At 32.7% G+C, this 16,834-nt stretch overlaps 1 protein-coding gene across 1 annotated transcript; it reads right to left on the reverse strand.

The window, feature by feature from the left end:
• Positions 1-3,416: 3,416 nt before the first annotated feature.
• LOC111409786 (formin-like protein 7) lies at positions 3,417-8,795 on the reverse strand. Its single transcript, XM_023039822.1, has 5 exons — positions 8,364-8,795; positions 6,617-6,726; positions 6,161-6,532; positions 4,967-5,663; positions 3,417-3,878 (listed from the first exon to the last, which is right to left on the reverse strand). The coding sequence occupies exons 1-5, from the start codon at positions 8,617-8,619 to the stop codon at positions 3,790-3,792; spliced, it is 1,524 nt and encodes a 507-aa protein (XP_022895590.1). The 5' UTR covers positions 8,620-8,795; the 3' UTR covers positions 3,417-3,789.
• Between the last annotated feature and the right edge of the window lie 8,039 nt (positions 8,796-16,834).

A 16,834-nucleotide genomic window follows, 5' to 3' on the forward strand; every position in this document is an offset into this window, starting at 1 on the left:
TTATTGTTGACGTGACATGAACACTTTATGGATCTCTCAAATCCTATAAAAATACATGGATAAAAAGTGATTTGAAAGCATAATTCACTTTCTGGCCTTGTGTTATTGAAAGACAATTTAATCCCTGTACTTCTCTAAAAATCAAAATTTTAGTATATTTTGATAAAAGTTGATGAATATATAGTTGAAAAATTGATAAAAGTTTTAAATTTTACAAAGCATGGTTAAAAATAAATCATTGATCTTGATTTAAATTTTTATCAACTATTTTAGTCAAACCAAATAGGAACTTAATGCGTCATGTTTTCTAATATCATACATAATGAACATAGTTTTTCTAAATTCATTAAATACTTTTTCGAGCACAATTTTCATAAATGAAAGACAGTGAACTTAAACTCTTCGTGTTTGTCTCTTCTCATACTTTAAACAAATACATGCATTACAAAAATTATTTTTCAAAATTTGGTAAAGGGCAGAAGAGATCTTTCAGAAAGACAGTGGATATTCATTGTAAATTACAATTTAACACGGGAAAGATGTATCAACTGGATAGCTTGATATTGTTGCGGCAGTATAGAATAGTTTATCTTATCTAATCAATCAGTATATAGATAATGAAAAGGACGAAAAAGAGAACAAAGTTCAATTAGCACAATTAAAAATGACATCTTGTCTTCGTTGATTATGCTTTATTAAATTTTGTCTTCATTGATTATGATTGAGTTCATTATTGACTTTGTCAATTGAACCTTCCCGCATCATAAAAAAGGATCATCACCTTGTTTATCAAATTGTTGATCTCAAGAAATGCTCCCAAAAAGATTGATAGATGTTAATTTTAAAGTCAAAATTTTGGAGTGAAATTGTTAGGCGTTTATTCTAACTAGTATCAAAACTCTTAAAGATTTATAAAACCTCATGTCATGCTATTTGCAGTCACTCACTATCGCAGTCGTCTTACGTAGCACACATATGACAGTTAATGATTTGATATATGTAACAAGAAAAAACCATCACATTTTTTACATCAAATCACAAATCGTCATGTAAGATACCACATAGAACAATTACTGCAATGAACGACTATGAGTAGGATTACTCTTAAAAATTTAATTCAATTGGCACAAAATTAGACGTGGAGCTAGTAGTGATGGATTTATTTGCTTGCCCACTCATGTTGAATCAAACCAAGAAACATAAACAAATCATGAATCCATTTTTCAAGGGAATTCCCCACCGTGCAACAGAAGTTTTAAGAGAGAAAGAGGACACTAGTGACCCAGAAGTAGGACCGTCAATGGATTGGATTTTGATCTGAATCCGATGAAATTAATGAGAGATGGATTTATGATCTCAATCTGATAACCCGATTGAGATCCGAATCCGATAATTGGTTAGCTAAACGAATCAAATATGGATATACGTCAATCCAATCCGATTTATTATAATAATATATTATATTTTTTATATTATCGCATAATTTATGATATTGTTTTTTCCATTTTGAAAATTGTATTATACTTTACATGTAATTTTTAAATAATAAATAGTATTGTATAATAGTATAATATTTTTAATTGAACATTTTGAAGATATTTAATTTTTTTTATTTTTTAAAATAAGATAAAACTAATAATTAATATATTGATTAGATTTACTATGGTAATTTGTTTTATAACATAAAAAACTAACAATTAACATGTCAATAATAATTTCCTTTGTTCAAATTGATATTGTTTATAATTAAAATCTTGTTGAAGCTATAATTTTTAATGACAATAATAAAGTAAGCTAGTAAACACTTAGAATTGACAAATGATTATGAATAGTATCTCACATTAAAATATCACTAAATCATTAAAAGAGAAGAATCTTTTAAAAAACTAGTATCCCACATTAGATATCTCTAAAACAACCCAAGAGAGCATCATTTGGATAGAAAAATTGATTTGAACCTTCTAATATAATAAGTGAGTCCATTAAAATAGTTCAAATATTTTTTAAAATAATTAATTAATTAAAATCTTATTGAGACTATGATTTTTTATAAATAAATAAATTATTTTTCTAATTTTTTCAATTTCGGATCAAATATTCGATAGCATGGCTAATCGAATTTGAATTTAACATTCAAATATCCATCAGATTATCGAATCGAATTGGATAATTATTTTTAACGGATCAGATCTGATTTAAACAGATCCAATCCATATCTGATCCATTGACAATCCTACTCAAAAGTCGGTCTCCAAATAGGTAATAAAAAAATATAAGAAGAGACAAAAAGAAAAGGTAAAATGACAAAAATGGTTTCATCATCAAATACAACGCACCACTTGGCCCAATTCTATTGGAACAACAATTTAATGGCACGACTCAACAAAGGAGCATTACGCTTCATCATTAGAGGAGGTGAAAAGTAGGGCTGGGCAAATCTCCCGAACCGAACCGACCGAACCGAACCCGACAGTTATTATCAAATTAAATACCTGAACGGGTATCTGAATTGAGAATCGACGGGTACGGTTCGATTCTCGGTTCTAAACCTAGAATCGAAGAACCGAATCTTTCTAATTTTTTTTTTATATTGAGTAAATCAAATTATTTTAATTTTTTCTAAACAAATTAACGATTTCTAAATCCAAAATTTTGGCCCAATAATTTGTTTCATTTCTAATTTTTTAATTTTTGACCCAGTTATCCATTTTATTGTTTCATTTCTTAGCCAAGCAAGATCAAATCCACTAAATAACCCTAAACACCAACACAAAGTACATAACGTTGTCTCAACTCTCGCAGCCTCTCTAATATTCCAAAACCTATACAATTATCGATCGACACTGTGACCTCCGATCGAAACTGTGACCTTCGCCAACCGAAACTTTGATCGTAGCGATCATTTGAACAAGGTAGTTTACTAGTCTCTGACATTCCAAAACCATTAAATATATCATTAGTTGTATTTATATAATATTGTTATAAATGTCAAAAAATTTAATTATAGTACAGAACCGAATGGAACCAAACCCGAACGATTCCATAATTATATTTAGACCTGACGATTCCACTTACTAGATACCCGAAAAGTTCGGTTCGGTTCGATTCTCTTTAGAACCGAACCGAATCGACCCGCGCCCACCCCTAATGAAAAGTGTAGTAATTCAGTCCAATTCTTTAATATATAGTCAATATTAAATGCAGAGACATTCAATCCATGTTGATGAACCTATCCTTCAATGTCATCTAAACGATAAATAACATTACTCTAAAAACTTCCTAAGAAAATAGATATTAAAGTTCGGAGAACAATTTTCCGTACTTTAGTTGGGGAAGAATCTGCAAGAAATCAGATAGTGTTGCTTGAGTGTTTGGCATGGGAGCCGGCATGAAGGAGCATTAGTAGATTATCCAAGACCAAAATACTGCATATTGTAATTCTTCTTTATGAAAACTAAACATATTTCCACGAGTTAAATCTCTTTGTTAACATGTATAGATTATCCTCCTTGCAAACGTTCAGAAAGAACCCGCAAGTCTTACATTTGATTTTTTTCTGAAAACTGCAAGGAAGCACTATTGGATGGTCAGTTGTATTGAGAAGTCATTCCCTTTGGGAAGACACATCCCATAGGATATCATGCAATATTAGGCCTTCCACCTTTTGGTTTCGACCTGCAACTTTCCTACTTCATGTACACTTGTGTGCTTATCATACCCACTCGACTCCTCAACTGGCAAAACTGTGAGCAGCTATCAAACATGTGCGGATTATGTGCAAAAGACATCTCACGATATCCAAAAGAGAAGAGAGAATGTGATCATTCCAAATAAGTGAAACCACTGGATCCTCCTGCACAAAGAGCCTACCGCAAAAGCTGCAAAGGAACGCAGTCTGTTACTATGCTAATCAAGTGCAGACAAAAATATACACCCATGTGAGATGAGATGATCAAAAATCTTCAGACTCAGTAAATATAATATAAAAAAATAAAGAAAAAAACATTAATTGTAGACATAAGAGAGAAGAAACAATAAAAGGAAGGTAAAAAATTCGCATGTTAGCAAGGACTAAAGAAACTAGGTTTGCTTGAGACTGATATCTTTCCCTCTTGTTGAAAAGTAAAGAGGAGGTGCAGTTTAATAGCAATGTTGTCTAAACTCTTACAGACTGATGTATCGAAATTGGAATACCATGGACTAAATTGAAACTTCTATAAAAATTTTAGGGACTGTGGAACAGGATAAATAGTTTCTCAATTTCCCCTCTTTGGCTTCATGGAGATAAAATGCATCACCTATATGGATAGGAGCATCAACACTTATGGCATAGTGTCTTTGCTTTGTGTAAGTAATCTTTTGCCAACTAATTGTTCCTACCTGTTAAATGGCAACTACAAAAGAAGTAAAACTAATCCTACTCTTCACTCCTTTTTCCCAATAGTATTCACATTCACTTTCTCCTTTTCAAGGGATTACAATTGCTACAACATTTTCCGTCTTTCAATTCCTCATTTGAAAGCATATGAAATGAAAAAAGGATATTAATGCTCTATTATATGCCACATAAAACCCAAAGTTCCTACAGTTTAAGCAGACAACATTTCATCTCTCGAAATATTATGCGCATGCGTCAAGCCTGCTCAGGTTGCTAGTAGCATTTACCAATTCCCTTGATCCCTTCTATTCTTTTGATGGAATTCCAATATAAAGAGACGCCCCAATAGAAGTGTTTAGAAGAAAAATCCATTTCTCAGTCCCCTTTTTTATACTGTTCAATTGATTTGCAATGAGCAACTCACGCAACCAGATCAAAACAAATTACTAAACTATATATGATTACAGAAATGCAAATAGAGGAACATAAAAGTCTATCCAAATCATATTATAGATAAGGAGAGCTGATCAACTAGTTTCCAACATTAAAGAAGTGTGAAATATATCACATTATGTGTAGAAAACTTACATGATGAGGAATGCAGCAAATCATGTGGAGGAGATACCAAACCTGTCCTAATCGTTTCCTCCTGACCATCATCAAAAGCTTTGCTTGGAGGCAAAGAAAGGCTTGTATAAATCTGTTGTGTGGGACCTCTGAGGGGTGGCTGAACAGCAGCACGAGGTGATAAATATGGAATCATTTGATTAGAGTGAGATGTTGAAGGGCTTGGTGGATCCGTGGCTGCTAACGCAGGTGCAGGAGAATTGGAAATGGGAGATAACAAATGGTATCGGTCAATTTGTGGTCTAGGGGCAGAAGTCTGGCTTGGATCAGATGGTGCAGAGGCATAACATTTAGGGCAGGGTGGTGGTGACAGACGAATGTTCGGTGGGAAAGCTGGAGAATAAGATGGAGACAGAGTTGGCACCGCATTGTAACTTTGCTCTGGAGATAGAGATGGAGCTGGAGTTGGAGTTGGAGTTGGAGTTGGTGCACAAAGGGAATGGTTTAGAAAGGCAGAAAGGCTGATTTCCTTGACTTTGCCGAAGACAGTATGATCAAGGCCAAGATTCATTGAGGGATCAGAACCACTAATTGTTTCAGCCAATTGTTTCAATCTCTCAGGTTGTAGGCTCCCTAGATCTGGTACCACTGAAGCTTGAACAGTAACTGGAGGATCTTTTGTCGAGCCAATCTTGTTTGTCACCTGAATATACACATTCTGCATTTGGAAATTTTTTATTAAGGATATATACATTCTACATGACATGTTAATAGATATAGCAAGATGAAACACAAATTTGACAGTTGTTAGCATTCCATGGGAAAATTTGAAAATGGATATATTTGGTAAGGCGCAAATCAAAATTGAGAATTTGAATTTTTTAAAAACATATAAGAAATGTAATAAAAACCTTATCTAAGATCCCTCTGCAACTTAGAAAGCACCAGGTAGTGTGAATCCATCAAGATAAATCTCTCAGAATGATAACATTTCTGAATTCGGAAGACATATTTTACAGTCCATCAGGTTGGGGCTGCTCTAGTTTATTAATTATAAGTAAAAATGAAATACAGCAGGTCGTGATAGCTGCCAAAGCATGGTTGAAAATAACTGTTAATGTCAAATCTCTCAGCTACATAACTAGTATTTTACAAAGACTTGACCATTCGTACCAACTAAAATGTAGAGGAAGTCCAACATAAATATAAATATACCTCTTCGGGCCTCAGATGCAATCCCAATTTAAGCTGTTCCTTCAGTTCAAGAAGATTTTCCTTTATTTCAAAAATCGAGCTATTGAGAGTGAAGTTAAAGAGGACCTGAGGTATCTGCATAATCGGAACAGATCGCTCAGGGACCATGGTGATTCCATGCGGAAATTTCAAAATCTCAAATGAAGATGGCTTTCCAAAAATTGGGGTGGTCAGTGTTAGATTGCATTGTTGAAGAAACAGCTCAATTAAGGATAACTTTAGCACACTCAATGACACAGGATTAATTGAAGTATTCATTGGATCGGAAAGGAAGCCAAACACCACGTTAGTCCAGTTTGATACAGTCGCCTGATGCATGGATAGAACAACCACCTGTGAAATATTGACAGATCACTTCAAACTCTTCGTCAAATACTCAATGCAAATAACCTGTAGAATGTAATACTTGAAACAGACCTTCGAGGAAAGGACACCAATCTCTTCATTGATATCATATTCTAGTCTTGAAATGTATGGAACAAGCTCTGAAACTGGTCTGCATAGTGTGAAGTATGCTTGAACAGTGGCTGAAATAAAAACCAAAAAACTGACTAAGAAGGACCAAGCACGTATATGGAAAATCAAAGCAGCACCCTGTAAGCTACATATTATAATCTTTATATTTAATTTGCTTCCCTGCGACCAGTTTGGAAATAAAAGCCTTGTTAAGTTTTAAGGAAAAAGGCATAAAGATGATGCTTAATCATTTTTATCCACATTTCTGCCACTTGAGGAAAATTAGTATTGAATAATGGAAGTGAAAAGAAAGAAACTGCTAAATGATGAGGCTATAATATCTCCCGTGTCTAAGCTCTGTCCAAATCATGCTAAGGGAATCTCGGACAGAAGTAATCAATACAAAATTATGCTGCTTGTGTTTATTGTCAGGGCTTGGCAATATAAATACATAGGTTATCCTACATGGGCAGGGTATAAGCTTACAAATGGGAGTCAATTTCATCTTTGCAGATGAGAGGTGGTTACCCAGGGAAACTTCAAATAAAACAAAGAGAAATCCATATGAAACCCTCTTAAATCTTATACAACTACAAGAATAATGTTATTCCAAGAACAAAGCTCAACTTCATAAGCAAGAAAATTTATCTATCAGTCTCTAACTCAAACTTGACACCTAATAGACTTACAACGAGATACTGATAATGCAAGCATAACTCTGGTAATTGTTTTCAATCTCACCACAAGAAATTGAAGCTCGTTGGTAACACTGACACGAAGTTTTGAGAATAGCAGATCAGTACATTGCCATGGGCTTAAATAATACACTCAAGTGTACATAGTATTCATTGTTCAGTACTTCCTGGAATCAAATTTTAAAGGCGTTGTCCAGCATCTTGGATTTCCATATGACCTTGATGTGTAGATGGAAGCAGATTAAGTCCCCAAAAATCACATAACTAATCTACCACAATTTATGCTGATTTATTCAAACTGTGTATCAAGAAGTAGATCTTCTGTTCATTATTATTACCATAATGTTTCAACTTTCAACGAAAAAAACCCATGGTTTTGTACAATATTTGGGTAAATACAAAAAATGCATATATCAAGTTGAAATAGTTACCTCTAATCGTACACGATTACATTCAGAGTTGCTCAGCAAACATATTAACCTACCAAATACCAACTTACTTTCCTGGAACTTCCGTAATTTTGACATTTTATCATGCTAAATATAAAAAGATGAGTGAATTATTAAATGTTCGTTAGAAAAATTGTCTAGGAAGATTTGAAACATATACAAGTTTTAATTCATGGCTGAAATGAAAATTACTCAAAATATTCAAAATGGTCAAGGAGATAATTACATATGATTCAAATATATCCATTGTAAATCAAGACCAGAGATTTTTATTTTTTTTCTTGACAACTGATGTGTCCACAAGCTATTGACGGGAGGAGGAAAAAAGAAGAAGGAAAAACAAACATAAAATCCTTCAATTACCGCTTAAACCCCAAACACAAATCATAGTAGTAATAACAAAAAATTTAATAATATTCCATATCATCAGAAAACCCTAAGTTAAAAGCACTGGACCAAAAAAACTAAACAAAGAACCTTAATTACAAAATAACAGTAAATCCCCCTACACAAATTCCAAACTTAAAATAAAAAATGATAATCAAGCAGATCAATAATAATTACCACTGAGCTTGATGGAGTTTTTAGCTTCAAACCCAATTTTTCCATTGCGAAGAGGAAGAACCCAAAACACGGCGGAAAGAAAAATCGCTACGCTAACTATCAAAACCAGAAAACATTTGAAATTAAACTCTTGGAAGATTCTAGAAAGGACCACCGAACATCTACGGCCGAAGAAGGTTCTAGAAATGGGGTTCTGAGACTGTTGCCGCCGTTGCTGCTGAACAACTGGTAGTCGTTGATTATCGACTTTCCCCATTTCCACCACAGCATCTGTTCTTGCGGTGCTTAGTTTCTCTCTCTAGAATTGTATGTACAGGTGTATGGGGGAAAAGGAAGAGTATTTGTTCCTCTCTCTAGATGTTGTGGAGACAACTGGGAGGAATCATTGACAAGTGTTGTTGATGCTGAATTTGAATAAAGAATAAATCACCACTGACTAGTGACTACAGTTCAAATGCTTTGCCTTTACGAATGGACGTAAAGTTTATATTTATATATTTTTTGATTTTTAGCAATTTAAATTTTAATAAGAGCTCTTTAAATTAGTATTCTAAAAAACGTAAAGTATAATTAGGCGTGGAGGCGAAACTTCAAATTCCATGAGTTTTCTTATATTTAATATTATTTTAAATTTTTAAACATTCTAAAAATTATTTAGCGACTAAAAATAATATATACCAAATGTCTAAAATTAAGAAATATATATTTATTTAATAATTCATATAATTAGTCAATTATATAATTTTTCAAGTTTTCGAAATGCAAGAGTTAAACTATTTTTCATAATTTTAAGTTTTAAACTAGATAAATCCTATTTAATAAATTTATAGGAACTTCATACATATTTTTCAAAGTTTTCAATGAAAAGATAAGTCTCGAATTCATAATTACATAATGTAGATAGTATCGTAATTTAAATCTTATCTAATTCTTTATCGGAGTCTTTTTTATTTTTGTATAGATAAAGTCATTTAAAAAGTTGATAATGAATTTAAGTTAATAAAGTCAAATAGAAGATTTTTGAAAATAAAAAAATTAATAAAATTAATAGAACGCGCCTAATCGCACATTAAACAATCAACTTTGCAAGTTAACCACTTAATTTTGTGCTTACCGTTAAAGCATGACATTTCGTTCGGAGCCTTGACATGCCTTTTAGATTATTGTTTTAAACATAAGATGTTATTTATTTTAAAGTCCTGAAATCTAAAAATTAACATTTTTAAAATAAACAGTGAATTTTAACTCTTTAACTTTAGAGAACCAAAGCCACTATCTATTATTAAATGCATTTAAAATATTTTAATTTTCAATGAAGAAAAATCATATAATAATTAGAAACGAAGTTAATGAAAATAAAAGCAATAAAAAATAATAAGTATTTTGTGGGAGTAGTAAATTTAAATGTCAAATATAAAAAGCATGTTAGAGTACTTAAATTTTTCAGTTCCTAAATTGTAAAATATACTCTTTAAAATACAGAGTCTATTGAAAATACTTTAATATTTAAAATCACCGTTAATCTTAGCACCGGTCAAGATAATTGTGACAATATTGATATATTAATTAGAAATTTGTTAGCCAAGTCAGTTTACTCCTATGATTGTGCCTTCAAATGGATCGTGTAAAACGAATAATGTTTGTTATTCATCGCTTGTAAACATTATGGCAGTCCACTCCACTCCACAATTAGTTATCAATTTGTATGTTTTATGATCACCAATTATAAGTGTGGACTCCTCTACAACTTGGATGAGTGTTGAACACAATTGCTTATTATTTGTATTACTCTGTGTAAAAATAGGGTCAAATTTGGAATATATCATAAATTAAAAATCGAACTGACCGGTGTACCAAATTATTAATTTAGTATAAAATTAAGAATAATTTAACACCGAGCAAATATCAAGAGTCTTTATGAGTAGTCGAACTGAAAATGATGAACACATTAACTCAGTTAGATGGAGACATGTCGATTTTGATTCAATTCTTTTATGGTTGTTTTGATCTTAATTGTGACCCTAAACTTTTGTTGATAAAAGTAACTATTTTAGAGCTAATTTGTTTACTTAACTTTGTAAGCTTAGTAAACCTTTTTGAAGTTTGACAACCTTGATAGTATGCTCCTTTGTAAGCTTAGTAAACCTTTTTGAAGTTTGACAACCTTGATAGTATGCTCCAATGTTTTATGGCATGTCACTATACAAGAAATTCCAACTTGGAGCATAACAAAAAGATGATACTTGAGGGAAAAATGTAAAAAAGAAATCGTTACCTTTGGTTCTCTAATAATCATTTTAAAAAATAGAAAGCAACTTAAATTATTCAATGTCAAAAAGAAAAAGTAAACACGCTCTATCGTCGAATGTTTGGTAAGACTTTGAAAAATCAAATGTTATTTCTGAAATTAATAAGTTCTTGAACTTGTTTGCACAATTTTTCGAAAAGTGTTTTATCTGGTTTATAAGAGTTTTTAGGGAAAATTGATCTAAGATAATTTTCTCGGTAAGTTATTCTATAAGAAGCAAATACAAAGGTAGAAATCGTGCCAAATTGACTATTAATAGATTAAGATACCAAAAATGTTGAGTGTAAATGAGAATTAATTAAAATTTTCATAGATATGGGGACATGTTTGCTATTTGAAATTTATTTTAGTGGGGACTAACTAATGAATAATATAATTAATGAAGTCTGGCTACCGAACGTTGAGGAGAAGCAAAGGCGAAAGATAAAGCTAGAGAGAGATGGAAAGAGAATGTGTGAGAAAATGAATGCTTTATCAACGTCCGGCCGAACATGTTGTACTCATTTTACCTTCCTAGTTCCTATCTTGTGACATGCCTTTTCCTTTCCTCTTTTAGGTGCTTTTTCTTTATTTTCTTTGTCCGCATTATAAATCATGGTTATCGTACCTAACTTGAGATACACACACACATATAAAAGAAGAGTTTTATTTTTCAAATAATTTCATTTACACTTGTTCATCACAACTCCAACCCCGCCTTTCTTATAGGATAGTTGTGAAGTACATGCCCCTCGGGTCATAATTCAGTGGTGTAAAGGATAAGAGTGAGATAGTCTCAGCCTTACTGACAGTCGCAACGTGAGGGTTCGATTCCTGAGATATGGAATTAGACTCTTTGTGGTTACAAGTGTACGGGCAAACTCTTGTTCCCTAATTTGTTGGGATACATTCCGCGACTTACCTCCCTCACTATACTCTATGGATGGGGTGGTGGGAGCTTTCAAGGTTGTGGTTCAACCTTTTTTTAGTTGTGAAGTACATGATGAGATGGGAGAGGAGACGATCGTAGCCGGAGTGAATGTGTAATGTTGGGACAATTGGAGGGAATAAGTAATGGTGAATATTTGACGAATCAAAGAATGGCTTTTTAATAAGAGTACATTAACCATTTTAATTAGGATTTTTTTTTTCTTTTTGATTAATCGAAAAGCCTTAAAGAATTTATTTTTTTCCCTTTTTAAATTAAAATATATGAAAAAGTGTTACAAGTTTTTCTTTAAATTCATGTAATATTTTATAAAAAAAACTATTCAAAATCAAAAGTTAAACATATATACCTCGTGTTTTTTATGATTGTTAATTAATTGATTTCCAATTCGAGAGATTAGTCAATTTATATTAAAAGTAACTTTAAAGTTGAGATTTGATTATTTTGAATTTGAGTTTTGATGGTTCATGATTAATGTTTCGAAAAAAAGTTGACCAATCCCTTGCATCCACGTTGCAAATTAGGTTTTAGTGAATGTAAAGATAGGTCCAAAATTATATTGACAAGATTGAAACTTCATAATTGTGTTGGAAAAACAAAATCATTAGGTATCCAATAGTGATTGACATACAAGACGTAATGTAATCTGAAGTGGACATTGAAAGGAATGATTTTAAATTATGTTTGATTTAATTAAAATATTAATAAAAAATTATATTGAAGACAATAATTAATTTTAATCACATATATATTTTAAGAGACTCTAAACTTTTATTAATTTTCAGTCGAATATTTTATTAATTTTTATCAAAATTTACTAAAATCGATTTTTTAATAAAACCAAAATAGGCCCTTTTTTTATTTTACGATTCTTATGTTATTATTTATTACTTATGTCACAATTAAGATTATTTACTTGGGATACATCAATTAGATTAAGTGTCGGTAAGTTTAGAGCATGTTTGGCACATAAAATCTCGTGAGAAGTTTTCTTCAAATTTGACCTAATTTTTTATTTTTACTATTTGACCAACTATCGTTGAAGTGTCATTTATATCTTTATTAATAATATTGAAATATAACAAATTTAGAGCGAGTATTTGATAAATGCAGTCAAGTTGGACAAGTTGAGTATAGAACCAATGGACGATGCTAGGTTACAATTTCGAATCCGTCATTATATGTTTGCTCTCATTTTTGTTTTTGATGTTGAAACGATTTTTTTTTTTATCCATGGGCAATGAGTTTCGATATATTGGGTGTATCTGTATTTATAGAAGTTTTAATTTTCGTGTTTATCTTAATTGTTGGTTTAGTTTATGCATGGCGAAAGGGGACATTAGAATGGTCTCGACTCCTGAATATTCAGACTTCATTAATTTTATAGCTTAAAATAATAAAAACAACGGTTACTCCATTCAATATCTATGATTAAAATTAGTATCTCTATCTATATACAATCAACAAAAATATTATTTAGTTGATTTAACCCCATGATCTCGCACAGCCAAAAAAAAAAAAAAAAAAAAGATTTGGAATGAAATCTCAAGGATAACTTTTCCTAGTGACCTTTCTCTCGAGAGTTGTGCTACGTGATTGATCTGAAAACCCAGGCTCAACAAGGATCTAATGTAAGTTTTAATAAGTCGGAATGTCGGATGACATTTGTAACATCCACCAATAGATAAATATAGCTTTTCAATTTTGCCCCCATTTGGCCCCCATTAATTTAATTTTTATTTTTTCTCTCTTATTTTCAACCACACAATCTTCCATAAAATAATATTACACATAAATCGAAAAAATTTTCTTCTCTTTCATCCACCCACTCTCCAAAAAAAATATTATTCCATACATTAAAATTTGAAATAATGGGGGCCAAACGGGGGTTTAAGCCCACATTTAATTCTGATTAAAATTTTAATACATTTTTTCTCTTCTTTTCAGCAACATATTTTTTAACAAAATAATATTACACATAAATCAAAAAAAGTATCTTCTATTTTAACCACACATTCTTCCACAAAATACTATTCTAAAATATATTTTACCCAAATTTCTCATTATAAGAATTGTCCAACAGGGGCTAAATTACCCTTTTCAATTTTTACTAACAAATTATCTTCATTTGGACATCAAATCAATACTATTCACGTACCTAATCAAATCATCAAAAGATTGATTTAGGGCATGTTCGGTAGTGATTTTGAGAATTGATTTTTGGACCGTTAGGAGAAAAGTGAGGACCACCTATGAGAGAAGAAGTCAAAAATTACTGTTGAAATAGTGAAATAATGGTCAAACAATCAATTTTTTTGGGTGAAAAACCACTCCCAAATGAGGCCTTAATAGCATGATATTTTTTTTAGATCGAAAAAGAATGGACCATTTACATGGGAGGAAATGAAACACACGGTTAAATAGGCATGCTTCAATTTTAAATTTTTTTAAAAAAAATTAAAATTAAAATGCCTCAGGTGCAAAGAAGACAAGTTGCTAATTCGAAAAATATAAACAAAAATGGGTTAATAACACAAAAGACCCTACGTTTGGCAATTATTGCAGAAAACGTCCATACGTTTCTTTTTTTGCATTTTTGGCCTTATTTCAACGTTTTATTACGCAAAACGTCCTTTCCTCCATTTGCCGACTATTTCACCATTAAATGCATACCTAGCTCACTTTTAATTTAAAGCGTGAAGAGTAAAATTGTCAAACACTTCAAGAAATTCTTCTTTCCACCATAAATAGGTTATTCCCAAAAAAGAAAAACTCTTCTTCCCACCATGGCTGATGCGTTTTCAGAAATTTTGTGTTCATCATCACCCATGTCTGATGCATTTCGAAAATCGAATGTTCATCATCACCATGGTTGACGCGTTTTCGAAAATCAAATTTTTGTTTTTGTACCAGCTATCATCTGCCATTACCAAAAATCACTAAGCTTAGTCCCAGAAATATGAACCAAAAACTGAAGCTGTACTATAATGTCAACATTCTGTCGAACTTGGAACTTCTCATTCCCTACATATTCAGTCCACTCAAACCTTGACAAATTACTGTTCTTTTCGAGTATTTTTGGGATTCTAGGTCCTAATGCTAATGTCCATCTATCAGCTGCCTCCCTATGGGCTATAATTCTCTTCATCAATTATACCCTAATCTTCTCAAGCATAGTTAGAATGGGTTTCTCTCGTGCAGTGGCAATTTTTTTGTTAAATGATTTATACAAATTGTTCGGTAGCATGTCACACAGAGTCCACTCTCGGAAGTGGGATTTGCTCCAATGGGATGCCGATTTTAATTCTAGCTACCCATATGTAGCTGGGTCAAGGTCCAACGTTTTTTGCATATGTTCAAGCCACTGTGGCACAGTAGTGGCTCTAGCTGCATCCCAAAGGCAATTCTTCAAGGCCAGTCCCTTATGTGTCGCACTGAAATTATTGTACAAATGTCGAACACATGTTCTGTGCTCCACATTCTTAAACAACGACTTCATCGCATGAACCAACCCATTCTGCTTATCTGAAATGAATGTCCAGTGCATGCCATTGTGTATATGCAAATCATCTTTCAGCAACTCTAAAAACCATCTCCAATTGTTTCCATTCTCCACCTCAACATCTGCGTACGCTACTGCATACATACCATCGTTAGTATCCAACCCAACTACAAATAATAATTGCCTACCATACTCCGTCTTTATAAAGCAACCATTCAAACCAATCATGATTTCACCTTCTAATGAAACCTTCCTTTAAAGCTCCAAGACAAACATACAACGGTCGAAATTCTCCAGTGTAACCCTCAACAATTGCTGTGGTCCCGCTATTAGTCCGCTTAAACTCCCTACAGTAATCCCACAGTATTTTGTAATGATTTACCACAGTCTCCCTAATCTTTTCTAGTGATTTCTCCTTAGTTTTATGCACTTGCCAAAGTAATATATCACCTAAATCATCCATTTTGGCCCTCTTCATGAATGTATGACCTACATATTTGGTTCGGATCTCCAGTCAGATAAATATCTATCTGCCAAATAAGTGAAAGTTACTCAGAAATTCTTATACACCATCAGGTATGTATGCTCTACCACATATGTTTTGATCACCCAAGTTGTTTTCATATGCTCCTTGGTAGCATACAATACCCACGGACACTCTTCGTTGGACTTGGCTCTCAATTTCGATGCATCGTCCTTCTTGTATTTAATCTCTCTGTTGCTCCTAACTGAGTATGAATTGATGGCAGCCTTCAACACATATTTGGACTCAAATATCAAACCTAACAATAAGAAAATACAATCATATTAGTCATCAATAGATAATGCATTACAAGTGAGGTAAACAATGTGTTGAAGTTACCTTGTCTGAACTTTGGGTCCCCCATATCAGTCCTTGACTTTAAAGCATCAGTCGAAGCTCTTCTTGTTGAAGTTGTATCATCCTCATCTGTACAATCCACGCTTCACAACTCATCGGAGTCTCCATAGTCGGTATCCAAATCCCTAATTTGATGCTCATCTCCCACACTGATTCCAAAATCAAAATTTACCCTTTGACGCTAAGTTTCAGCAGTAGATACTAGTTGATCCTCCATCTCGTAATCAGATTCCACCAAACTTTCAACCCTACCTTCAACCTCAGCTTCACCCTAACTTCATCATCTTCAACACCCATGTGACCTACATTTTGATCTTCTTCGTAATGATATCAGAGGGTTTCCTCGTATTGTAACCATAAATCTTCAGCATTGTCATGAAAAAATTGATCCGACCAATCAATTTCAGGCTTTCGGCCCCCATTTATTTCCACGGAAGGTATGTAGCAACCTTCAAAAGTTTGTGGTTCATTGCATTTAATATCATCTTTTGGGATCGATGCATGCATTGCCAATGCATGCAATTGCGATGGGACGACACATAGATTTGCACAACTGGATGTCCACCTCTATCCCTAAGCATTTTCTTCATATCATTTTCACTCTCAAATCTATTCAACCCCGCCTAAACTCATTTTTTATTTTCTGTAGTAAAACTCCAACACCGAATCATTGCCAACCAAGTCTAAAAATTTCGTCAAATTACCTTTCGTAAACATTTTGGCATGAAAGAAGTTGAAGAAAACCACAAATCCATGTTCGTATGACAGATTGTTTGGCTTATCCTAGAAGCGGTTTTCGTGATGCAATTCAACTATGAAGTAACCTGGGTTTGCACCTGCATGCAAAACAATA

This window comes from Olea europaea, chromosome 15 (genome assembly GCF_002742605.1).
Source record: "Olea europaea var. sylvestris chromosome 15, O_europaea_v1, whole genome shotgun sequence".
Lineage (NCBI taxonomy): Eukaryota > Viridiplantae > Streptophyta > Magnoliopsida > Lamiales > Oleaceae > Olea > Olea europaea.